Source organism: Alosa pseudoharengus, unplaced genomic scaffold (assembly GCF_046254945.1).
Source record: "Alosa pseudoharengus isolate Yale_2024_CS ecotype anadromous, Long Island Sound unplaced genomic scaffold, YU_APseudo_1.1 YU_APseudo_1.1_scf_6, whole genome shotgun sequence".
Classification (NCBI taxonomy): Eukaryota; Metazoa; Chordata; class Actinopteri; order Clupeiformes; family Clupeidae; genus Alosa; species Alosa pseudoharengus.
In genome coordinates, this window is record NW_027468848.1 from 30,489,489 (window position 1) to 30,517,485 (window position 27,997).

A 27,997-nucleotide genomic window follows, 5' to 3' on the forward strand; every position below is an offset into this window, starting at 1 on the left:
CCTAAAAAACACCAGCACAAGGCATTATCCCACTGAGCCACTGACAATCATACACATTCAGCAGTCACATTCAAATGGTGAAAATGCGTGTTGGTAAACACACAAGAAAAACTCCAAGTATACATTTGACAATAAAATGAAGGGCTTTCCTGAAAGAGTACACCTGAAAACTTTTGGATATTCTGGGGCAATTAGACATTTGTAGAGAAGAACAGTAATGGATGAAATATAAATACGATAGACTTAATGATGAAGGAAAAATAGTAAACAAAGAAGTTCCCCTATATGCCATAGAGTGTCAGCATTCTGATTCTTGGCAACTAATGAGTGTGAATGTTAATTGCCTGATGTCATTCAGGTGCTGTTCAATGGTGTGAATCTTCAATAACCAATAGCATGTGCATCTTGAGCTTCAAGCTCTAGCAGGATTCGAACTCTCAACCTAACAAACACCAGCAGTGTGTAATGAGTGTGAATGTTAATTGCCTGATGTCATTCAGGTGCTGTTCAATGGTGTGACTCAGAAGGCTCAATGGTATGGAGTGATGACACGAAGATGGCAGGTTTCGGTGCAACACAAGTTAACTTTATTTGAGTTTCAATTCATCTGTTCTTTTGTTCTTTACTTGTATGTGTGCTGCATCAAAGAGGAAACAAACAGAAAATGGAGTAATCAGTGAAATGGGGTAAATCAGTACAGATCCCAACTCACAAACAAACCAATTGACATTTGAACAATAAACTGAAATCATAAGGCTATATAAGGTACAACTAAACAATACTTGACATCCCAAGTCAACCAACATCACCTAATCATCTCTCACATGGGACTCCAACACACCAAACCAACAAACAAAGACCTTAACTTTACACATGATGGCAGAGCTACTCTACAAACTGATAAACATCACAAAAGTCATAGTGAGGGTGATTAAAGTGATGACTTACGTTAACTCAAAGACGCACACAGAGCAGGACACACTGGAGTGCTGGGTTGAGATGAACAAAAGAGCGAAACTGAGGGCGAGCAAACAATTTATCCTGGTCTGAGCCCCTGCTCCGGAGCTACAGGGTTTCCCAGCGGGTAAACTTTGGAAAGATTTGCAAAGATTTGGAAAAGGTTTTTGAAAGACTACAGTCTCAGACCCTCTCACATCTAAAGACAAGTAGTAGAGTTTTAAGTCACAGACTATGATTTTGCAATGACTAGGGATCTTGCAGGGTCACTATTTACAAGACTGCAACATGATTCCTTTAAATTATTACCCATTGTGCAATAGATAAACAGGAACTGAAAATTATAGCCTACTAAACTCAAAGTCGTATTTTCATGTTTCTGCAGCATTGTTTCATGTGTGACATCCTTAACCGATATAGAGTTGTTCTGTCAAGTGGAAGAGCCGACTAAATATGTATAAGAAATGACAAATATTATAAGAATAACAAATAATTATAGGCTACAGCTTATAATTATACAGTAATACTTGCCTTGCACTACAAGTCCATATTGACAAGTAGCTGTAATGTTATAGTGTGTTATCCTCCACAACCCAACAGCATTCTATTGTAGTATGCTAACATCCACAACCCACTAATGCTTCAAGTGGGATTTGAACTCTCAACCTAAGGATCACCAGTACAAGGCATTATCCCACTGAGTCACTGTCAATCCTACATGTTGGCCAGTCACATTCACATGGTGAAAATGTGTATTGGTAAACACACAAGAAAAACTCCAAACATGGAGGGGCGATTAGACATTTGTAGAGATGAACACTAATAGACGAAATATAAATATGATAGACTTAATGATGAAGGAAAAATAGTAAACAAAGAAGTTCCCCTAAATGTCAGAGTGTCTCGGCATTCTGATTCTTGGCAACTAATGACTGTGTATGTTGATTGCCTGATGTCATTCAGGTGCTGTTCAATGGTGTGAATCTTCAATAACCAATAGTATTCGAGCTAGAGCCTAAAGCACTACCGGGGATTCGAACCCTCAACCCTCAACCTAACAAACACCAGCACTAGGCATTATCCCACTGAGCCACTGACAATCCTACATATTGGGTAGTCACATTCACATGGTGAAAATGTGTGTTGGTAAACACACAAGAAAAACTCCAAGTATACATTTGACAATAAAATGAAGGGCTTTCCTGAAAGAGAACACCTGAAAACGTTTGGAAATTCTGGGACAATTGACCGATCCCAAGCCCCTCCTCCCATTGTCAGTCCCATAGTTACTGTAGCTAAGTCGGACAAGTTTGCAGGAAAGTGTGGGAGAACGAGTGTTCAACATGGGGACGCAGCACCCCCATTTAGCCCAGTGCAACAGTATGCTGGATTTCTGGGCGTCAAGTAATATTGATATATTCAAAAAACAGAGGTCAGAAAAGCCTTCAGTATGCAGATGGACACATTCACAATGTCCGCTGTCATCAACGTGGTGGAACACCACAAATTGAGGACAAACCAATCCGGTGTCGTGGATCTTATGGGATGCATGTTAACTGGGGATAAACAATTAGCACGTTATCACGAGCAGGTAGTTTACCGTATTTGCTGCAGATGTGACTCTGATTCAATAAACAGGTCTGTGCAAAAATATGGTGTCGACGTGTCCATAACAAAATCTAACCATATTTCGAGGATTAATAAGACGGGACCAAGTGCTGCAGATCCAAGTTCCCACGCAATTTAGGAGAGTGACTAGCCTGTTAAGCAGCTCATGTTGGGGTGGAGAGATAGCTTCTCTTCGGTATGCCGATAGCCTACTTATGGCTGCTTTAGAAGGAAGAGTTCAAATAAACATGATACAAGTGTATTGAAAAGAAACCACTCCGAGTTCAAACCCATATCACGCATGACATATGTTTGCAGACGTGATTTGTCTTGCACTAGACTTCATCAGTGCCCGCTTATGCTATAATTAATTTAAACATAGGCAATGTAGTAGCCTAGGTCTAATATTGGCGATTTCGAGACTGCATAGCCTATATAGCAAGGCATAGTTTTGGATTTGCACGATTCGATCTTTAGAAGACATTGGCTATCTCTCGTTCAGCCATGCAGTAGGCTATTATTGCGTTTGTTGAAAAAATGATCATTAGCTTATTTCTGTGAACAGTCTTCTATCCCAAGTTAAACATGGCAAGGTAGCAAAGCTAAAGTAGGCTTATTCTTGTTGTGTGTAAGGCGATACGTGATTGAAGGTGTACTGTAGCCTTTTGCGCGTCTTTCGTATGATGCGAGTTCAGTTCCTGCAAGGTAGGTATAATTTTTTGCGTAGGCTTATGTTGTCGTTTCATCAGTGGAAACCAGATTTAGTTATGTTTTTGTGTGTAGTTATGAACACAAATAAAGGCAACATTTTCGTACACACTCAAGATTTCTTTACTGAAAAGTAGCTATCCAAAGTTATGCAAAGTTAGGCCTATGCTATGTGTGTTAACGTTTCACACGGTCAGGATATCGGATGTCACTTCTACAAGTATCCCAGGCTTATCTTTGAACCTTTTTGAGCTCTTTAGTTATTTAGTTACTTAGGCTACTCGCAAAAGAAGCATTATAGCATTCGCATAACCGGCGTATTGTCATACAGAATGGACACTAGAAAATTCAAAATTGACCGAGGTTGACCGAGGTCCTCCGAAGTCCTCATTGTGACATATTAAAAAGGGGCGTGGCTTGGGATCGGTCAATTAGACATTTGTAGAGAAGAACAGTAATGGATGAAATATAAATATGATAGACTTAATGATGAAGGAAAAATAGTAAACAAAGAAGTTCCCCTATATGTCTTCGAGTGTGTCGGCATTCTGATTCTTGGCAACTAATGAGTGTGAATGTTGATTGCCTGATGTCATTCAGGTGCTGTTCAATGGTGTGACTCTTCAATAACCAATAGCATGTGCATCTTGAGCCTAAAGCTTTAGCAGGATTCGAACTCTCAACCTAACAAACACCAGCACTAGGCATTATCCCTCTGAGCCACTAACAATCCGACATATTAGGCAGTCACATTCACATGGTGAAAATGTGTGTTGGTAAACACACAAGAAAAACTCCAAGTATACATTTGACAATAAAATGAAGGGCTTTCCTGAAAGAGTACACCTGAAAACTTTTGGATATTCTGGGGCAATTAGAAATTTATAGAGAAGAACAGTAATGGATGAAATATAAATATGATCGACTTAATGATGAAGGAAAAATAGTAAACAAAGTAGTTCCCCTATATGTCATAAAGTGTCGGCATTCTGATTCTTGGCAACTAATGAGTGTGAATGTTAATTGCCTGATGTCATTCAGGTGCTGTTCAATGGTGTCAATCTTCAATAACCAATAGCATGTGCATCTTGAGCTTCAAGCTCTAGCAGGATTCGAACAAACACCAGCAGTGTGTAATGAGTGTGAATGTTAATTGCCTGATGTCATTCAGGTGCTGTTCAATGGTGTGACTCAGAAGGCTCAATTGTATGGAGTGATGACACGGAGATGGCAGGTTTCGGTGCAACACAAGTTAACTTTATTTGAGTTTCAATTCATCTGTTCTTTTGTTCTTTACTTGTATGTGTGCTGCATCAAAGAGGAAACAAACAGAAAATGGAGTAATCAGTGAAATGGGGTAAATCAGTACAGATCCCAACTCACAAACAAACCAATTGACATTTGAACAATAAACTGAAATCATATGGCTATATAAGGTACAACTAAACAATACTTGACATCCCAAGTCAACCAACATCACCTAATCATCTCACATGGGACTCCAACACACCAAACCAACAAACAAAGACCTTAACTTTACACATGATGGCAGAGCTACTCTACAAACTGATAAACATCACAAAAGTCATAGTGAGGGTGATTAAAGTGATGACTTACGTTAACTCAAAGACGCACACAGAGCAGGACACACTGGAGTGCTGGGTTGAGATGAACAAAAGAGCGAAACTGAGGGCGAGCAAACAATTTATCCTGGTCTGAGCCCCTGCTCCGGAGCTACAGGGTTTCCCAGCGGGTAAACTTTGGAAAGATTTGCAAAGATTTGGAAAAGATTTTTGAAAGACTACAGTCTCAGACCCTCTCACATCTAAAGACAAGTAGTAGAGTTTTAAGTCACAGACTATGATTTTGCAATGACTAGGGATCTTGCAGGGTCATTATTTACAAGACTGCAACATGATTCCTTTAAATTATTACCCATTGTGCAATAGATAAACAGGAACTGAAAATTATAGCCTACTAAACTCAAAGTCGTATTTTCATGTTTCTGCAGCATTGTTTCATGCGTGACATCCTTAACCGATATAGAGTTGTTCTGTCAAGTGGAAGAGCCGACTAAATATGTATAAGAAATGACAAATATTGTAAGAATAACAAATAATTTTAGGCTACAGCTTATAATTATACAGTAATACTTGCCTTGCACTACAAGTCCATATTGACAAGTAGCTGTAATGTTATAGTGTGTTATCCTCCACAACCCAACAGCATTCTATTGTAGTATGCTAACATCCACAACCCACTAATGCTTCAAGTGGGATTTGAACTCTCAACCTAAGGATCACCAGTACAAGGCATTATCCCACTGAGCCACTGTCAATCCTACATGTTGGCCAGTCACATTCACATGGTGAAAATGTGTATTGGTAAACACACAAGAAAAACTCCAAGCATGGAGGGGCGATTAGACATTTGTAGAGATGAACACTAATAGATTAAATATAAATATGATAGACTTAATGATGAAGGAAAAATAGTAAACAAAGAAGTTCCCCTGAATGTCATAGAGTGTCTCGGCATTCTGATTCTTGGCAACTGATGAGTGTGAATGTTGAATGCCTGATGTCATTCAGGTGCTGTTCAATGGTGTGAATCTTCAATAACCAATAGTATTCGAGCTAGAGCCTAAAGCACTACCGGGGATTCGAACCCTCAACCTAACAAACATCAGCACTAGGCATTATCCCACTGAGCCACTGACAATCCTACATATTGGGTAGTCACATTCACATGGTGAAAATGTGTGTTGGTAAACACACAAGAAAAACTCCAAGTATATATTTGACAATAAAATGAAGGGGTTTCCTGAAAAAATACACCTGAAAACTTTTGGATATTCTGGGGCAATTAGACATTTATAGAGAAGAACAGTAATGGATGAAATATAAATATGATAGACTTAATGATGAAGAAAAAATAGTAAACAAAGAAGTTCCCCTATATGTCATAGAGTGTGTCGGCATTCTGATTCTTGGCAACTAATGAGTGTGAATGTTAATTGTCTGATGCCATTCAGGTGCTGTTCAATAGTGTGAATCTTCAATAACCAATAGCATGTGCATCTTGAGCCTAAAGCTCTAGCAGGATTCGAACTCTCAACCTAACAAACACCAGCACTAGACATTATCCCACTCTGCCACTGACAATCATACACGTTCAGCAGTCACATTCAAATGGTGAAAATGTGTGTTGGTAAACACACAAGAAAAACTCCAAGTATACATTTGACAATAAAATGAAGGGCTTTCCTGAAAGAGTACACCTGAAAACTTTTGGATATTCTGGGGCAATTAGACATTTATAGAGAAGAACAGTAATGGATGAAATATAAATATGATAGACTTAATGATGAAGGAAAAATAGTGAACAAAGAAGTTCCCCTATATGTCATAGAGTGTGTCGGCATTCTGATTCTTGGCAACTAATGAGTGTGAATGTTAATTGTCTGATGTCATTCAGGTGCTGTTCAATAGTGTGAATCTTCAATAACCAATAGCATGTGCATCTTGAGCCTAAAGCTCTAGCAGGATTCGAACTCTCAACCTAACAAACACCAGCACTAGGCATTATCCCACTCTGCCACTGACAATCATACATATTCAGCAGTCACATTCAAATGGTGAAAATGTGTGTTGGTAAACACACAAGAAAAACTCCAAGTATACATTTGACAATAAAATGAAGGGCTTTCCTGAAAGAGTACACCTGAAAACTTTTGGATATTCTGGGGCAATTAGACATTTATAGAGAAGAACAGTAATGGATGAAATATAAATATGATAGACTTAATGATGAAGGAAAAATAGTAAACAAAGAAGTTCCCCTATATGTCATAGAGTGTGTCGGCATTCTGATTCTTGGCAACTAATGAGTGTGAATGTTAATTGTCTGATGTCATTCAGGTGCTGTTCAATAGTGTGAATCTTCAATAACCAATAGCATGTGCATCTTGAGCCTAAAGCTCTAGCAGGATTCGAACTCTCAACCTAACAAACACCAGCACTAGGCATTATCCCACTCAGCCACTGACAATCATACACATTGAGCAGTCACATTCAAATGGTGAAAATGTGTGTTGGCAAACACACAACATCAAGAAAATTCTTAGCATACATTTGACAATAGAATTAAGGGCTTTATAAAAAAGAGTACATATCTGAAAATGTGCACTGTTAATGGTATCCACCTAATGATGGTTGTATGGTTGTTATCCAAGAAAAAAAAAATTACTCATATAGGAATATAGGTGATATAGGAGAAATGGGCTGAGTGGTCGAACTTTATTGGCCTATATCTCTGAAATGGAACAACGTATCCAAATTCTTTTGATAACTTTTGTGAGGCTTAGTCTAAACATTGTCTGTGAGAATTTTGGTGAAGATTTGATAATTTTTTAAGCCTGTGAAACTTTTTATGATGTTTGGCTTTTCTCTGAAATTGTGGCAAAAGTAAACATTTTTAGAGCATAAGACCAGGGTGAAAAAGATGCATCTGAATGTAGAGATTAATATGATGAAAGAATTTTGAGTCTAGGTGAATCTGGTAAGGAGAAATAAGCGTTTTTGACAAGAGCGCCACCTTTGGGTGCAGTACCCCAAATTTGGGTTATGGGTAGTGGGGGGTACTGGTAACAATACTTGAAAATGTCAAGTTTCTAGGACTTACGGTTTATAGGAATATAGGTGATCTAGGAAAAAAGGCCTAAGTGGTCTAACTTTATTGGCCTATATCTCTGAAATGGAACAAAATATCAAAATTCTGAGCGATAACTTTTGTGAGGCTTGGTCTAAACATTGTCTGTGAGAATTTTGGTGAAGATTCGATTATTTTTGAAGAGTGTGAAACTTTTTATAATGTTTGGCTTTTCCATGAAATTGTGGAAAAAGTAAACATTTGTAGACCATAAGACCAGGGCCAAAAAGATGCATCTGAGTTTAGAGATTAATATTCTGAAAGAATTTTGAGTCTAGGTGAATCTGGTAAGGAGAAATAAGCATAATTAACTTTTTTTTTCAATAGCGCCACCTTTGGGTGCAGTACCCCAAATTTTGGGTTATGGGTAGAGGGGGGTACTGGTAACCATACCTGAAAATTTCAAGAGTTTTGGAGTTACGGTTTAGGCTGCAGTATGACTTTTACAGAATTTTGGCCAAAAAATGAACGGTACAGAAACAATAGGGTTCCTGCAGCTACGCTGCTCGGACCCCTAATAATAAGAAAACTTAAGAAGAACAATAAGTGTGCTGCTTTGCAAGCACACTTAATTAAATCAGTGGTGTCTGTTTTGATCCACACGTTTAACACCACAATTGTTTGGTCTAGCCTGGTACGGTGTTCTCTATAAGGGATCTTTTTTAAAGCCAAGTGATGGTGGAAAAGAGGCAGAATCTGACACAACGGTTTAAATTTCACACTCAAATTGACCTCAGGCCTGAGGCTTCGGGAGTGTCCTCTTTCCTGCTTTCCGCTTTTCTGGCTTTGCTTTACTGACACTGCTATGCTATATCAAATCACAAATCAATCATCTTTGATTTAATTTAGGAGACAGACAATGCATTATGGAACCAAACCGATAAGTAGGCCACAGCCTGTCTAAAGGAGGTTACTTCACACTGTGCATGCTAAAGTTGACATGCAAGTCTATTAAGCCAATCCACATGTTTTGAGTCCAAGTACAGATCTCTTCAGCTCATCCGGTTGGAAGTTCAGATCACTGCCTTCTACTGCAATGCAATGCCAGGTGCTCCAGCAGGTGCTAAAAGGTATATGACCACAGGGATGTCAAAGTGTCGTTGTGTAGTCTGAGATGTGCCGGCCAAAAGAATCTCAGCACCTCCGCTTCCCCCTGGGCCCACATGGCCATTATCACAACAGAGGCCCACTGCTGTGCCCGATAAGACACCTAGACACACCTCACAACAACAAACCACGGAGGAGTGCGGGCGCTTAGGGTTGATAGACATACTGATAATGAGGTCTAACTCCACATGTAATCTAGTGCCATAGCACAGAGTTCAGCTGATGCGTGCAGCTGGGATGGGTCCCCACTGTCCTCCCTCTCTCTCTCTCTCTCTCTCTCTGCATAATCTTGGCATCAGAATAGGCCATAAGAAAAAGAGATAGACTGAGATAGACAAAGATGGGGGGGGTGAGAGAGAGAAGGGAATTGACAAAGAGAGACGGGGAGAGAGATTATAGTTTGCTTTTCTCAAATATAAATTCCCCTCAGAGGTTAAGTGATAGCAGGCGGGGTCTGCGGCGTTGTCGCTGATGAGAAAGACAGAGAGAGAGAGACAGAGAGAGAGAGAAAGAGAGAGAGAGATAGAGAGAGAGAGAGGTAGAGAGGTGGAGAGGTAGGAATAATGCAGCTGGTAAGTGCGCCTGATCACTGCAAAGTGAATGTGGCACCGACGTCGCAAAACACCATCAGTCGCAAATAGCATTTGGGGCTTTCGCTTTCCTGGAAGCATCGACTCACCCCAGCGCAATTACCTCGTGGAATACAGACATAAACCCTGACTAACACTGTTTCAGATGCACTGCATTAGATGAAAACTCTCTATGTGGTGACTTCTGAATATCTGCAAGGGCATCTACAATCAACAGAGAGAGATAGAGATAGAGAGAGAGAGAGAGAGAGAGAGAGAGAGAGAGAGAGAGAGAATAGAGAATATTGCCCTGAATTGGAAAGAAAATAAACTGACAGATGGTGCCACTTTGAACATTGATACATTTATATTTCTTCATTTAGTGATTTGTTTAGCTCGATGACTAGACAAATGGGAAACGCTGGAGGAGATGTATAGTCCATTTACCAGGGAGCTGAGGGGGAATGAGACAATCACACTTTTCTCAGACGTTTGGGTAGCACTTAATGTTTCATGGAGAAACTAAGGCTGTGTCCTAACTCATGAAACCAAAGCAGGCATTAGGCAGCAAAACGTTTAGAGCAGAACTTGTTCCTATTTCCTTTCTGTCGCTCAGAGAGTATTCAATGCTATGCGACAGCTGTACGCTCGCATGCAGCTACGACAAGTACACTGAAAATGCATTTATTGTTATCTAGTGACATGGGATCTTCATCATTCTAGAACATAATTTCCTGCTACAAACAATGTGATCGAGATTCCAGAACACTCTTTCACAGGACACGACTGCAAACATGGTCCCAACATGGACCGACTGTTCCGTCTGTCAGCAAAAATGTGACTTATCATTAAAGCATGAGCTTAGTGGCCGAGCTGGATAAACTATGGGACCAGAATGGACCAGAGTCAAAGTGCTGCTACAAACATCATCACACAGAGGAACAAGTATCAACCACAAGAAAGGATTTCCCTTACGCACATACTTTCATCGACGTTGCACGTGCTCGCGCTTGGAAAGTTCAACAGCAAACAGCTCTTGGGTTGAGTCTGTCAGAGACTACATGGCATTGATCACTGATAGAAAGAGGCATCCCCCACCCTTGTTTCCTTCCAACACACAAACACACACACACACACACACACACACACACACACACACACACACACACACACACACACACACACACACACACACACACACACACACACACACACACACACACACACACACACACACACACAAATACACACACACTCACCTGCACAGTGTCCAGCTGAGGTGACGTACTGGCCCTCGGGGCAGCTGGTTCTGCAGTAGCCGTTGTGCAGAGCTGCATGGGCCGGGCAGACGGTGCAGTCGGCCTGGGACGGACCGCTGCACTCCTGGCAGGAGGGATGGCAGGCTGGGGGGACAAGAAAAACAACAATAACAACAACAACAACAACAACAACATCACAGGCTTCATAACAACCACTACTCGTGTAGAGACAAGCAGAGGGCAACAAGCAGCACCGACCCCTGTCTTCACGCCGACCGCCCAGCCAAGAGGAACTACGCCCCGAGGGACACTTTGTACAGTTCAATATCCATTTAGTCATCCGCCTGGTTGGAGTTCAAAAGGATTCTGTTCCAACAGCGAGAAGTAAAGGCACGCGAGGAGATTGAGGTTAGAGCATTACAGTAACCTCTTTACACAGGTAAGTGTACCAGGAAACATGAACAAGACCTGCCTGTGTCTGCATCTGAACTCTGGCCACAAAGAAGACAACAAGTCTTATCGTTGACTTAATTGTCGACGGACATTTTTTACACTCTGCTTTTTTTTGTTACTTTTGATAGAGTAATAGGAGGACATCTTTGCAACAACTTAAGGCAGAGAAACTTAAAGTATTTAAAAAAGATTAAAAAAAGATTAAAGATTGTGTTCCAGTGGTCTGCAGAGAAACATGCACAGCTGGCAAACGAAGCGTACAGTAAGCCCACTTGCCCGTCATGGGGCCCGCTGCCACACAGCCGTCTCCTCTCAGCCAAATTCATTAGCACGGAAAATCGTCGAAACGGCCACGCAGGAAATTAAGGGGGGGGGGGGGGGGTGTCTTCTGGCGATTAACTGAGAACACTTAAGGAAGTGAAGGGGCTCAAGGAGCAGAGCTGTAAAGAGGTGGGAGATTTAAGTGGCAGAGGGTGGACCGTCGTCTCTGAGTAGCCCAGAATGACCGCTTTATTTTCCCACTTCGGAGAGCTTCAGTCAATCAGCCGATGCTACTTGAGTGACCCGGGTAATGTGTTTTTCGTAATAACCAATAACTTCCGAACGCTCGCACGCATTAAGCCAATGAGACTGCGAGCATCCTAACGCTGACTCTGCTGAACGGCATCTTCTTTAAGCCCCCCTTTGCCACGAGGCCGTGGGCTTTGAGGCGTTGCATAGAGCAACAAGACGGGAGACTGATGACTTCACTGCAGACTGATACACACTTTAATTCTCCCTTTTTTAATGTGCTTTTGTGGAGGTAAAGAGCGGTTTAGGTGAGCAGAGGGATAGGACATCATACGCCCTCTGATATCTGATATCACACTTCCAGAACGCTCTGAGAGGAGAGGAGAGGAAAGGAGAGGAGAAGAGGACTAACCTCGGCAGGTGCGGTCCTGAGCATGGAAGCCAGGTGGACAGGTGTGGACGCACTGGCCCTGGTACAGCACAGTCTGGCGGGGACAGGAAGTACAGCTCTGGGCACTTCCAGCCGTGCACTGGGCACAGGACTCGTGGCACTCTGAAAGAACGAGAGAGAGAGAGAGAGAGAGAGAGAGAGAGAGAGAGAGAGAGAGAGAGAGAGAGAGAGAATGAGAAAGGGAACAGGCTCTCGGAGTAAGTAATGCGCTCAACTTTGGTTTGTGCAGTGGTCAGCAAGAATGGGTTATTTCAGAGCTGGAGCTGCCCAGAAGGCTTTGTGGAGCACTTTGATCACCCAGATGAAGGAGCAAGTGTGAATGAGCCAAGATGTTTCCCCCTGCTACATCACTCCTCTCAGCTCTCCTGCCACTGGTCAGGGACTGGACTCAGCCAACGGGTAGCACTCACTCACTTACTCACTCACTCACTCACTCACTCACTTACTCACTTACTCACTCACTCTCTAGCAATGATAATGATAATAATAATAATAATAATAATAATAATAATAATAATAATAATAATAATAAGCTTTATTTGTATAGCACCTTTCATACACAGAATGCAGGTCAAAGTGCTTTACATTTGGAGCATGTAACACAATAATAGTCAGTCAGTCATTATCAGTCACTTTCACTTTTCTTCATTGCTGTGGCCGTTTATGATCCAATCAGCAACATATCAGAAATATAGAAAATAACATGTAACGCAGTTATTAGAGAAGAGTCAGTCATTCCCCTTTGTTGCTGTGACCGTTTATGATCCAATCAGCAACATATCAGAAATACTATTACTAGGGATGTAACGATTACCGGTATAATGGTTAACCGCGATAAAAATGTTGACGATAACAATTACCGTTTTCATTTCAAATATCATGATTATCACGGATGATTACCACGGTGTGGAAACCATGTGTTTAATCCTTCTCAGCTTATCCAAGCCTGCTTTTGACATACAGTAGGCCTTGTAAATTGAAACAAAACTGGTAACCTACTGATTCTGTTATCTACTTGATGGATTTAATTGTGGCACAAAGCCAATTAAACATGACCAAGGAAAAAGTGAACGGGACCACACACAATGCCACGGTAACGTTATGCTATGAATTAAGAATGCTCAGCTCAGCCAGGTTTGTTTGTGCAGTCAGGATGTAGGCCTATGAATGTGAATGAAAATATGCCCTTCTTCAGTAGCAATAGGCCACCTTAAAATTCACCAGAATAAAAGAATCACATCTACTCAGTAACAATTTTTTGACCCTCCCTCAGCACCCCCTCTGAGCACCCCCAGATGAAAACGAGTTCCAGCGTCCCTGGTTAAATGTTGCACTTTTAATAAGGTTTTGCCTATATTTTGTAATAGTAAATGCTGTCAGACTTTTTGAAACTATTTCAGCTTGTGTAGGCCTATTAGTCCTTTCTGAACATATTGAATATTGCGATAATACCGAAAACCGTGATCATTTTGGTCACTATAACCGTGAGGTTAAATTTTCATATCGTTACATCCCTAACTATTACACTAGATATATAAAGGCTTTGCTGACAAATGCCTAGGCTAACAAATGGTTAAGCCCCGTTGATGCGGACTCCAAGCAGCCAGCCTTAGCTTGTTCTTAGCATATGTCACAGTTATTTGACTTTATACACAGACATTCATAGTCATCATTTCAAATGTGCTGAATACAATTTTGATACCAGGCAGGTAAACAAATCCTAACCACCCAAGCAAAACAGAACCAAACAAAACACACACAAAGGTACAGGACAACTCTAACCCACACACACACACAAACACCCATAAGCACACACATATGGACACACATACACACACAATCAAAAACTCAAAGGACCTGACAGCAGCACATCACCTCTGCTTTCACCTATCCAACGCTTGGGAAAACACACACACACACACACACACACACACACACACACACACACACACACACACACATACACACACACACACACACACACACACACACACACACCTCTCCGGGGCTTCCTGTCACTGCTGTGACAAGCACAGACCCCTCACGCATAGGCACCGAGGAGGGAAGCAGAGCAAAGACAAGAGGCTCTCGTCTGCAGCTTTATTTGTCTATTTTGGCAGCTTAACTTGTCAGCGAGCAGAGCGAGGCTATCTCTCCCAGTAATTGAGTTTATCCCCCCTCGCGTCTCGCAGGAGACATATTAAATACCACCGGTGTCAATCTGCATCAGGCCTGTAGGGGACTCACCGGCCAGCAGCGTGTCGTAACCCCCCCACCTCCCCACATATCTAATTCCTCACCACGGACCGGGGCCCATTGTATTGATTTCCTGGGTTATTTTGATTGTGATATTTTAGCTTCATAATTCTGTGGGTCCAGGACGTGTGGAGAAGAGAGAGAGCGTGATGGAAAGAGAGAGAGAGAGAGAGAGAGAGAGAGAGAGAGAGAGAAAGAGTGAAGTCTAATCATAAAGAGCGACATGCTGTTATGCTTGAAATGACACTGACGACTGACCTGAGGATGTGTGTGTGTGTGTGTGTGTGTGTGTGTGTGTGTGTGTGTGTGTGTGTGTGTGTGTGTGTGTGTGTGTGTGTGTGTGTGTGTGTTGTGTGTGTGTTGTGTATGTGTATGTGCGTGTGTTGGGGGCCGAGATCTACAGGCAGCACAAGAGCAGACCAAACTAAGGTCCCCTGCCCCTGAAGCAATGGAACCTGAACTAGACTGATCCCTTCAAAGAAAGAGGTGGTGGAGTTGAAGGTGGAGGTGGTGGTTGGGGGGTGGGGGGGGGCGTATGAGAGAGCAGACAGAGGTGTAGTCTCAGTAGAACCCATCCACACAGTGCAGCACTGCAGGGAGGATTTACACACTAGAATTTCCTCAGGGCTGATACCGGATCTATTGGGTTAGGAGCACAGAAAAACAAAAGAAGGGGGTGGAGGGTCTTCCTAAAGCACACACACACGCTCGCACGCACGCACACACACACACACACACACACACACACACACACACACACACACACACACACACACACACACACACACACACACACACACACACACACACACACACACACACACACACACACACACACACACACACACACACACACACACACACACACACACACACACACACACACACACATCCTATCCCCCCGTCAGTAGTCCCCTGAGGAGGTCCTGCATCTGTCTCGGCACGCTCCCCGGTGCCAAACAAAGGCCGCCATTGAGGCAGCTTCGTCACTCTCTAACTCTTTCTCTCTCTCTCTCTCTCTCTCTCTCTCTCTCTCTCTGGAGCTCCAGGCCAGGCTCCGTGACAATGAACCCGTTGACATACATGCGCGAGCAGGCGGCTGCTCCAGGATCCCACGTCCTTTTTCTCCCACCCACCACCCACACCACCCCACCCCCCTTTTTTTTCTCTTGCTCTCCTCCTCCTCTACCTCCTTCCTCGTGACTGGATAAAAAATGAAATCACAGGTCGTTCAGGTGCAGTGGGGCGTGCGGGAGGAGGAGAAACCCCAGACAGGGGGGCCACCCAGAACACCTCAGCTCTGCCAGACGAGAGTCGAGCGTCAGCGCGCCACGAGCAGGAGGAGAGATATATTAATGGAGATGGAGTGTGAAGTCGTAAGATTACAAATCTGTAAGGACACACTGTACATTACAGGCGAATCGGAGCCAAAGCAGTCAAGTAAAAACCAAGAAAACGTTTCCCCTACTACTGTTCATTACAGCGCCACGGTCATGGTCCCGTGCCCACACATGCTGATCAGCAGACACATCTGTCCACACCTCAGGTCATTATCAGGTCTAGGAGCACCTGATGAATGAGATTGTGTAATTATAGATGCAGACAGGAGAGGAAAGGCATCTATGGCATCTGGTGCCTTGCTGGCATGATGTCCTTGTCTGTGAGGGTAGAGCTGTCAGAGGGGTTTAACTCTGGGACTGACGAGTCAGGGGATGATCTGTCCTCTCCTGACACTGTGGAAAGGCTCATTCCAGTGTCATCCTCATCATCATCATCATCTTCATCATCATGATCACAAACATCTCTCACCATCTATCACAGCCAAGTGATTAGCTTCAGCAAGACTCAACATGTAGAACTAGAACAGTTATGTGTGTAATGTGTGTGTGTGTGTGTGTGTGTGTGTGTGTGTGTGTGTGTGTGTGTGTGTGTGTGTGTGTGTGTATGTGTTTAACAGAAACGGAGAGAGATTGATAGAATGAGAAGAGAGAGAGAAAGACAGAGAAAGATAGAGTGAGAAAGAGAGAGAGAGAGAGAGAGAGAGAGAGAGAGAGAGAGAAAGAGATAAGCCAAATGCCAAAACTGGCTTATCTGTGTGAGAGAGGGCCTGCATGTGTGGGGTTGTGAGAACAGCATAGGTATGTACTGTATGTGGCGAGTCTCCCAGGGAAGAGCAGCGGGAGCTGTGTCTTTTTTAAAGGCCGTCTGGGTCATGGCAGAGATGAAATGAGAGGAGATGGAGCAGAATAAACAAAACTGCTCACAGATCAGTATTCAGGTCTCCCCCGAAGCAGCACAAACACAAAATAACTCAAAATGCCCTAAAGGTGGACGAGAGGAATCTGCTCAGGGAATAGTGACCATTACACACACTTTGCAATATATTACTTTCATTTCCTGCCAAAAAGACCAAAAAGACATTCAAAAGACTGCTCAGCAACCAGGCAATATAATGTGCCCCGCTATACTGTAAGCTATACTGTAGGTCATTACAACATAGAAATGGCCACATTCAGATTACCAATATACACAATACTGACAGAATTACCGTGACAAATAAAGGATGTAACAGTGTTGTTCATTCACACTGAAAAGCCAATTCATGGGTTATGTCATGTCAGCAGCTACGTATTAGTTTGTTTAAACAATTGAAATGAGAAAGTAATAGGACATTAATAAATAGTAATAACCAGTAATACAATTAAATGGGTCCAAAAGTGGGTCTCAAGGCTCAGAGGTAAAGAGGACTGCTCTATGTGTGTGTGTGTGTGTGTGTGTGTGTGTGTGCTTGCGTCTGTGCGTGTGTGTGTACCTCTGCAGGTGCGGTCGGACTCCAGGTAGGAGTGGGCGTCGCAGTGGGCCACACAGGAGCCGTGGGGCAGGTGGGGGTGCAGGGTCTGCAGAGCCTCCTCTGGCTTCAGGCAGAGCACACAGTCAGAGGCCTCGGGCCCCACACACGCCCGACAGGAGGGGTGGCAGCCTGGGGCAGAGAGAGGAGGATGGAGAGAGGGAGGAGGAGGGAGGAGGAGGGAGGAGGGAGGAGAAGGATGGAGAGGGGAGGTAAAGTGAGGACAGATGAGAAGCAAAGATGTAAAGAAATAAAGAGAACAAGATGAGAGAGAAGGAGGGACAAGAAGAGAGGGAGAGGAATGAGAAGGAGTGAGAGAAGAAGAAGAAGAAGAAGAAGTGAGATGAAGAGAGATGAAGAGAGAAGAAGGAGAAGAAAACCAGTAGAACAGCATTAAATAATGGTTAGCCCTGAGAGAATCAACTTTCTCTACATTGCATGCTCACACCAACAAACTTTCAATCACTCGCTTTCAAACACAACCTTCTCCCAATGTGGAATGTACACACACATACACACACACACACACACACACACACACAAACAAACAAACACACACAAAATCCCAGAAAAACAGCTGCTCAAACTCTTCTCCATCTTGAGCAGAGTTGGCAGGAGCGTGTTTGTGTGAGTGTTGGCCAGCAGGCACTTATCCTCCACCAGCACCAGCTGAAACTGATGGAGGATGACAGGCTGAAAACAGCCAAAAGCCAAAGGGTCCCATCTCTCCCCAATGCCAAAACAACGCCTTCAACCCATTTGGGCATGAAAGAAAACCCAAACAGCATTTCATTCCTCTACAATCCCTGGAAGAAACCAGAAAGACCCTGAGCTGAATTCTCTGCCTCACTCAATTGTGGTGGCAGGTAATCCTTCTCTGGAACACTTAGAGACTGAAATTGGTTTGATGTGGAACTAGCTGAATATGAAATGGTTGCTCTTGGGGGAAAAAAAGTTAAAAAGTTTGAAACTAAAAGGTGGTAAAAACGTTTTAATATTATTCCAAGTCTACATGATATGCTTTGACAGTATCCTTCAATCCCCGACAAGTTGATGGGATTTATATATACAGGTTATTGGCAAAGTGTGGGTTTTGTATAATTCAAGGAATAAAATGTGTAGTAAGCAGTCTTGAGAATTGAGAGTACACTCTGGAAATCACAATTACGCTGAGCTACACAGTTTTTTCCACTTCTTTTGTGCCATGTTTTTTCCCCAGTGTGAATTGGTCAGGGCTGAGAGAGTGGGCTTTTAAAATACGCGTGTGGAGGCGTCCAGGGAGGTGGAGGTGGTGGTGCTGGCCTCTTACCGTGGCACCGCCCGTCTCTGGCGAAGAGGCCCTCGCCGCAGGAGTCCAGGCACTGTCCGCCGTGCAGCGCCAGCGCGCCCGAGCAGGAGGAACACTGGGACACGGATGGGCCCGAGCAGGACGAGCACGAGCTGTGGCATGCTGGGAGAAAAAATAAAATAAAAAAAGAGACAGCAGTGAGGATAGGGCAGCAGCACAAAAGACGAGCTCCTCAAACCCTCTCCTCGCTGTCTTTCTCCACAGCGAGAAAACGCCGGGGTGTCGGGTTGTTGCAAATGTCAGCGTGTTACAAAAAAAAAAGTCTCCTCAGAGGCAAGACGTAATGAAGGTTGTACAAAGCTGTAGACCTAGAAGGTCACATTTTGTGTTACGCTTCACATTTCAATGTTGGATGGGAGAGAGAGTAAGAGAGAGAAAGAAAGAGATAGAGAGAGAGAGAGAGAGAGAGAGAGAGAGAGAGAGAGAGAGAGAGAGAGAGAGAGAGAGAAAGGTTTTCCCAGGCTAACCTCTGCATCTGCCGTGACCATCTTTGTAGTGCTGCTCTGGACACTGGGAAATACATTTCCCATGATGCAACACAAAGTCCGGGGGGCAGCTCAAACAGCTGGGGTTGTCTGGGTGACAGGTGGCGCAGGATGGATCACAGGCTGCAAGGTACAAGCGCACATGGTTATCATTCATCTCACGCTCAATTATAAAAGAAAAAAAAGCCTGACTCTATTGATTGTTGGCTTTTTGCACGATAATTGTTTTTCACAGAGACTTTCATCAAGATCCTCATTCATCATTCAAACCTGACTAGGCAGTCAAGCAGGCCCGCACTCACACATGCACACGTCGCCACTAAGGAGAGAAGGGGCCTTTGAGAAATCGACACGTTCAAACAAGACAGACTCAACAAAAACATTTACTAAACTATTCCATGAGCCTGACAGGGGAGGAGAGGCATCCATCACCACAATTAATGGCAATGCAAACAGGAAATCTCCGCAGAGCACAGCCTAAGCCCCTGTGACTAGGACACTGTGTGCATTTGTGTCTGAGTGTGTGTCTCTGTGTGTGTGTGTGCGTGTGTGTGTGTGCGTGTGTGTGTGTGCGTGTGTGTGGGTGCGTGTGGGTGCGTGTGTGTGGGTGCGTGTGTGTGGGTGCGTGTGTGTGTGTGTGTGTATGTGTGTGTGTGTGTGTGGGTGCGTGTGTGTGTGTGTGTGTATGTGTGTGTGTCAGTGTATGTGTTTGTGTGTGCGTCTGACTGTGTGTGTGTGTTTATGTATTTGTGTGTGTGTGTGTGTGTGTGTGTGTGTGTGTGTGTGTGTGTGTGTGTGTGTGGAGGGCGGATTCTGACAAGTGATGTGAGTGTGTATATCTAAAGTGACAGGTTTAAACTCAGGTGGCGTGTGCTTGAGTATGCAGGGACTCCTTTCGTAGACATGGTGAGAGGGGTTTCTGCACCTACTTAACAACAAGTCTCTCTGACCTGAAACTAAAAACAAAAAAAAACAAAAAAAACACTGCAGGTACACAATGTACCCAAACCCTCAAACAGACAGCCAATCTCACTGAGCCATCACATACAATCACATACATTCAAATAAACAAAACAAAACAAATAGGTGATATTACTTTCCTATCCCTGATTCCTATCCATTGCTTTAATCTTCATTTAAAGTTATATTTGGGAAATGAGAGAGAAGCATCTCTTTGCCACTTTTATTCATCCTCTCCATGTTGCGGTGGAGAATGAAATATTAATCTGATCACACAAACCCATCGGGTCCTCCAAGTGTCTTTAGAAATGTTAATGAAAGATTTAACAGAACATCTAAAGCACAGCAGCAGCAGCTCATTTCAAACAAGCAGACTTCGGTATGAGTTACACACCATGCTTGTTTACTCGCGTAAGCGAGTGTTTGTAGGAGTGTGTGTGTGTGTGTGTGTGTGTGTGTGTGTGTGTGTGTGTGTGTGTGTCTCGTCGTCTGGAGACGGGGGGCGTACCGTAACAGCTGCTGCCGCTGGAGAAGAAGCCGGCGCCACAGTCGGCCACACAGCGTCCATCTTTAAGCTGGTGGGCAGGGCTCGAGCAGGTCAGGCAGGCCTCTTCGCCAGGACCGCGGCAGGACGAACAGGCTTCATGGCAGCCTGCAGAGCACAATGAAGAGAGGGAAGACAAGGAAGCAATTAGCCAATCAGAGGCTTCCCTGTTTCTGGTGACCACCCTGTTGCATTGTGGGAATAGACTCAGCTCTTACCACAAATAGAGTCAAACACAACTACAGTCAGAAAGAGACATTCTCAGGAATGGCTGTGAGAGGTCAGTTTGTGGTGGGTTGAGGGTGGTGTGTGTGGTGGTGGTGGTGGGTGTGTGTGTGTGTGTGTGTGTGTGTGTGTGTGTGTGTGTGTGTGTGTGTGTGTGTGTGTGTGTGTGTGTGTGTGTGTGTGTGTTGCTCTTTTGCCCCTCTGCTGGATTAAGGACATGGGCAGTGTGGGTGGGGGGACAAAAGGGCAACTTTTATGAGTGTCTGTAAAACACCAACAAAAGCAAGAGGAATAAAAGAGAGGAGGCAATCCAGTGGGATAACACACACACACACACACACACACACACACACACAGACACACACACACACACACACACACACACACACACACACACACACACAAAGACATACACACACACAGACACAAAGACGCATGCACGCAAACAGCCTCCTGTAAACCCAGGAACAACACAACCAAGAAGTCAATTACAACACCTTCTCTTCACACACATCACAATGAGCAACACAGCAAGGGCTGTGAACACACAAACACACACACACACACACGCACACACACACACACACACAACCTCCCTTCACAAATCTCTTATTGAAACGCACAGCAGGAGGCCTGAGGACACATACACACATACACAGAGAGAGAGAAAGAGAGAGGGAAAAAAGAGTGAGAAAGAGAGATACACACATAGACACACACACACACACACACACACACACACCGTACTGTTCTGGAGGTCTGCTGCCTCCCACTAACTCACTGTACTGTACTTTCTAAAGACGGATGACCTGCAGAGATCAGAAACGTAATCACCGCTCACAAAGGAACTCTGGTGATGAAATCTTAATTAGATTTTTTTTTTAGACGCAGCTTTTGAATGTTGATTTCTGCATCGGTCCACGGGGCTCAGGCTGAGAAAATAGGTCACGCTACCGCCTGAAAATACTGACTGGACGAATGCATCTGGGTGCAGAGTAGGAATTAGGGAAGCTAAAGATCATTCCCTTCCAATTAAATCTGTGGCAATCCACTTTCGCTCTCACAACCACACGACAAGACTGAAAAAATAGTAAGCTCCTGGAATTGAGAGAGTGTGTTGACTAATTAACAGGGATCTTTTAGTGCTTTAGTGCAGAACTGACACTAAGGCACCAAAACAGATTGTATGATGCTGGACCAAACAAAACTTTATAAAACCTCCCATCTGTTGTTTCAGAGTTAAACACAGGAAGTCAGTTTTATATGTATATTAGAGAGGTGGAGCTTTCTAGTTTTTTTTTTTTTTAAGTTTTTTTTTAAGTGCACTCGGTCAACTCTCCAAACATGACACACCTATCACACATCTATATATAAAATTGTAGGCAGGACCAGAGAGGGAGGGAATAACACTCCAAACAGAGGAGGCGAAATGCCATCACCATAATCCATGTACATGCGTGGGCGGGGGAGCATGCATCATGAAATCATTTAACTCTGGATACTGTGTGTGTGTGTGTGTGTGTGTGTGTGCCTCCTAGGACTGATGATGTCACTTAACTAATGAAGCATCACAGATAGCAGCGCACTGCACAGCAATAATATGCATTAAGGACATCCGAGCAACTCCGCAGTTAGGAAATATAGAAATTCTGTATTATGACTCAAGAGAGATTGTTTCTTTTTCTACTGGCTACTCTTTTCCTTTTCACTTTCATTATATAAGATGGCACAACATTATACAACAATTGTGTGAATAATTTCTGCAGTGTCTGACAATGAAACAAAAAAAAAAACAGTCACATACAGCCTACAACTGGGATTATGTATTCTACCACCCAGGCAGGCCGAGAACATTTATTTTTACTTGTTTCCCTTTTTTTTTTTTTTGACGTCAACCACTGAGGTATTCAGTTAACGGCAAACGGATATAATATTTTAAAAAGCACAAAAAAATAAAATAAAAAAATAAAGCTAAAGATGGTCAAATAAAGGCATTGTCACAGATGTGGCAAAATTACCCGCATCTCAGTAGTGGATTCAGTGGATTGTTTCTTGCTTCATCTCAGATGGAAATGAGATATTATCTTCATGCCGCTACCGCAGGGATCGGATAGACTGAGGAACCGAGCCAGTTCCTCTGGGGTCTGTCTCTAGGAACACACAACACTAGCTCGGGAGCTACAGCTTTGAAAACAGCTCAGACTTCAAACGCCATCTAAAATGCATGAGCCGACACCAAAATAACACGCCCCCGACCCGTCGAATGCCCACAGACTGCCATTGGAGACCGGTGACTGCATTAGTGATGATTTCATCATGTCTGTCAGTATCTCCCATATGCTAGATACTCCTGAATGGGAGCATGGCCCAATCAGAGAGGCTCTCTCCCTCTCTCTCTCTCTCTCTCTCTCTCTCTCTCTCTCTCTCTCTCTCTCTCTCTCTCTCTCTCTCTCTCTCTCTCTCTCTCTCTCTCTCTCTCTCTCTCTCTCTCTCTCTCTCTCTCTCTCTCTCTCTCTCTCTCTCTCTCTCTCTCTCTCTCTCTCTCTCTCTCTCTGACAAGCTTCTACCTAGAGGTCAAAGGTAAACAGTCTGCACTGGTCAGCAGAGAGGGTCTGGAGATAGGCATCCAGGGGCAGAGGAGATGCCCGCGGGTCTGTGTGGCATAATCCCCTCCCTGATTCTCAGCACAGGTGGGAGGGTCTGGGAGGGGGGAACTCCGAAACTGGCAGCGAGCCAAAAGATGGCGGCCACACAAACAGAGTGAGGCCAGAGGGGCAGAGTGAGGAGACAGGGTGTCGTGTGTGCAGCAAGAGTAAACACAACACACACACACACACACACAAACATGTGCACACACACCACATATACAGAGGAAGAAGCCTACAGTATACCCAGTACACATATAAAGAGGCATATGGACAGAATAAACACACACACACACACACACACACACACACACACACACACACACACACACACTACACAAACTAATATAAAGTATAAGTATAGTATATATACTCTTTTGATTCCGTAAGGGAAATTTGGTCTCTGCATTTATCCCAATCCGTGAATTAGTGAAACACACTCAGCACACAGTGAGCACACAGTGAGGTGAAGCACACACTAATCCCGGCGCAGTGAGCTGCCTGCAACAACAGTGGCGCTCGGGGAGCAGTGAGGGGTTAGGTGCCTTGCTCAAAGCTGTTCCTACTGGTCGGGGTTCGAACCGGCAACCCTCCAGTTACAAGTCCGAAGCGCTAACCAGTAGGTCACGGCTGCCCCCAAACTATATAAATACTGTAATCATGGCGGAAAATGTATACTCTTTCGCATACACTAAAGACTATGCACATACCCCCCCCCCCACACACACACACACATTCATAACAACACCTACATAAACACCTGAGCCAAGGTCCAAAATTGACTTCTCCCCAGGCCTCAGTTGCTCTCCATGAATGCAGACACACACAGACACAGACCCCCCCCCCCCCACACACACACACGTACACACGTACACACTCCAGCCATGTTTGGAGGGACTTTGGGGACAAGTGTTCCACGTGACACCCAGCCCTGGGTGCGGATATCAAAATACCCCTGAGAAGAGCAGGGCTGCGCCCCCCAGACTGCCCCCTTTATTAGCGCTAACCTGATCCCCCTGACCGTGCCACCTTCCCCACCGACACCCATTCCTTATTGTCTATCTGCCTCTCCCTTTGTCTAGGAGGTCTCTGAGGTTAGCCAGACAAAAGGCACTTTTTTGGGATCTTTCTGAACGCGGGGCTGTTTTCCCGTGTCGCTCGGATTACAGATGACTCCGTGCCCACGCCAATGAATAAGATCACACGGCATTATCAGGCTCTCAGAGGATTTGAATACCCATGGTTACCACATTCTTCAGAGACAAGTCCATCCCCGACACCCCCACCCCCGCCACCACCCCAGGCTGGTGTCCTTCCCCTCCATCCCCGAGCCCTCTCCCCCACACACAGCTATGAGAGAGATGTAACCCCTGCTAAATCCACCTTAATGGGCTCAACAAAAGCCACAGATTTATATCCCATTTTCTCTGCACGCACACACACACACACACACACACACACCACAGACACACTCACAGAGGGCCTTGAGATCTCTGGGTGCTGATCACTAAACTGTGAAATTGAAGGACAGTGCATGTGTACGTGTGTGTGTGTGTGTGTGTGTGAGTGTAACCAGGCAGCAAGACACAAAGAGGGGAGAGAGGAGCTCAGGCCGTCCCAGTGGACCTGCCTCTCTGCTGGGCCTCCAGGGTGCGGGTGAGAGCCTGAATTACCTCAGCTCGTCTCTCCTGCCCTATTCTCATTCACGGGGCACAATCACTGCGGCTGCACCTGAACACCAGTATCTACTCACGCCGCACAGGGGATCTGCTTTTATTATGTGTCTTGGCCGGGCTCGTAAAACAGATCCCCATCCCAACACACACACACAGACACAGACACACACACACACACATATACACTGCTATTTTCACTGTCTTGTGGGAGGCAGGTCTATACAAATTAGAATTCACTTCATGGAGAAAAGACACCCACACGCTGTTTGTCACCAAATAAAAAATAGAATGCCCCAGACTACATGAAAATGTAAAAGAAAGCTTTGGGGTTATCTCTTATTTATGTGCCTAGCTTTGCCATACTTTAGATTTTATATCCCTCAATCGTACCACTCAAACAGTCCTGCATTTTTCTGTCATTCAGAACACTCAGAACAAAACTTTTAGAACAAAAACAGGCTTTTCCTTGCACGAAGATGCACGAAGCCCACAGAGCCATAAACCACATGTGTCACACAAAAACAGCAGGCCTTTAAGTGGAGGTGTGAAATGTAAGCAATGCAGCACTGAAGAGAGAGAGAGAGAGAGAGAGAGAGAGAGAGAGAGAGAGAGAGAGAGAGAGAGAGAGAGATAGAGAGAGAGAGAGGATCCCGGCACCTGCCGATTGGCAGCGGGCTATGTCTCCTCGCTACACTTGTATAGATGCAATTTCACCCCCAGTCTGTTATACCATCTCTCTTTTTTGTCTGTTTTCTGTTTTATGTGTGTTATATACAAACAATGGTTCTTTTTTCTCTTTATAAAGACTAAAATGTCTGTGTGCGTGCACAATTTTGTGTGTGCATGTTTTTTTTTTTCTTTTCATAACCAGACATATAGTTTTATGATTATGTTATTTTATATTCTGATGAGATCTAGATATTGTATTGTGGGGAAATTTCCAGGTACTAGGCAACACTTTAGCTGTTAAATGTCTACTCGGGTTGTTGTTGTCCAACTTGCTACACTTTTAAGATATGTACACATTACAAGGGTGGTCATTACAAAGAGTTATTTTGGGTTCCTCTGGTCCATGACCTCTGAGGTCAACTGCCTTGGGGAGTCTGGAGTAATAACAGCATTCTTTAATAGCTTTCTTTATCATGACAGCTCTTTTTCTTTCTTTCTTTGTAATCCATCGATAATACCCTGTTTTAGTCGTATAAATAACGGTAAGGCATTGTCTACAACAGACTTATTGCTCTCATGCTCGCCTAGGATGCATGTGTTTGTAACCTGTCTACGGCGTCGTGAATAAAGCTTTGTACTCTGCCGTACGGTCGGCTTGCCTGTGCGTTACTTTTTGCCTACTTAATTTTTACCACAGTATGCTTTGGCAACACTTTGTTTATGAATTGTCATGGCAATAAAGTTTTTTGAATTGAATTGAATGGAGAGAGAGAGAGAGAGAAAGAGATAGAGAAAGATAGAGAGATATAGAGAGAATGAGAGACAGGGAGTGGGAGAGAGAGAGAGGATGAGAGACAGGGAGAGGGAGGACAAGAAAGAGAGGTAGAGGTATGGAGGGTGAGACACATACGTAGGCACTGTGTGTGGTCCTGGTAGAAGCCTGCATCGCAGGTGGCCACGCACTGCCTGTTCCTCAGCAGCAGGGACCCTCCGCAGGAGGAGCACTCGAAGCCGTTCTCACAGGTGGCACAGCCCGGCTGGCACGCTGGGGGGGCCAGAGGAAGAGAGAGAGGGAGGGAGAGAGCAAGATTAGAAATTTTTCATTTGAAATATCTCCGATCAAGTTCAAGATCACAAGATGAACTTGCCTGTGAGAACAAGAGAGTGGAAGACTGCACAAGAGAGACAAAGATCATAAAATCAGGCACTAGGCATTAGGACAAATGCATCATAACTCAGTTGCACCTGAGGGATTCCCCCTCTCAGTAGCGTTACCAGCAGACTAAAACATGGCCGAGACCTGACCTCCGACTATTCCTACTGTACGGCGCAGCGCCTCCGATGCCTCTTATCTATTGCCCCTCAACACAACCAGGCCAGCTCCCTGCTTAAGGGGACATGGAGTTAATATACCGGCCTGGTACTTTTTCCACCATCTGTCATCACAGAGATATGCAGAGGGAGAGGTGAGGGCGAGGGGAGAGGAATTTGGGATGGGAAGGGGAGGGGTGGAGGTGTGTGTGTGTGTGTGTGTGTTCTGTGCGTTTGTGAGTTTTATGTGTATGTGTGTGTGTGTGTGTGTGTGTGTGTGTGTGTGTGTGTGTGTGTGTGTGTGTGTGTGTGGAGGGGTTGTGTGTTATATGAGATACAAGCGAAAGCCTTAAAAACCAATGGCCTTATCTCTCCGAAAACAGTAAGGCCCCTTGGGGTGCTCGATTAAATCTTTAGAGGAGAGGCATCATTTTTTAATTTAATCCCCTAAGAAACGTGTGCAGACTTGGAGCTGTGGTGGGAGAGGATGGGATGGGAGGAGGAGAGGAGGAGGATCAGAGGGGGAGAGGGAGAAAAGGGATTTCCCGCCTATATCATTCAGCGCTTCACCTTGTTTATCGCTGATGGTCTGCCAGAGAAGCACAGATCTGTCATATCTCTTTCCTCACTTAGGTCACATTATCATACTCAAATACATGGGGTCACAGTGTGGCTTAAGCTTTTCATAAAAATCTCAC

General features: G+C 44.2%; 1 protein-coding gene across 1 annotated transcript in view; it reads right to left on the reverse strand.

Moving 5' to 3' along the window:
• Positions 1-27,997, reverse strand: part of fras1 (Fraser extracellular matrix complex subunit 1) — a 153,320-nt gene that overhangs the window by 80,175 nt on the left and 45,148 nt on the right. The window contains exons 14-20 of the mRNA XM_076271191.1: positions 26,899-27,033; positions 20,738-20,881; positions 19,252-19,392; positions 18,746-18,886; positions 17,401-17,568; positions 12,294-12,434; positions 10,919-11,062 (exon numbers count right to left, since the gene is read on the reverse strand). Of these exons, the coding sequence (XP_076127306.1) occupies positions 10,919-11,062; positions 12,294-12,434; positions 17,401-17,568; positions 18,746-18,886; positions 19,252-19,392; positions 20,738-20,881; positions 26,899-27,033 (1,014 nt within the window). The remainder of the gene's footprint in view (positions 1-10,918; positions 11,063-12,293; positions 12,435-17,400; positions 17,569-18,745; positions 18,887-19,251; positions 19,393-20,737; positions 20,882-26,898; positions 27,034-27,997) is intronic.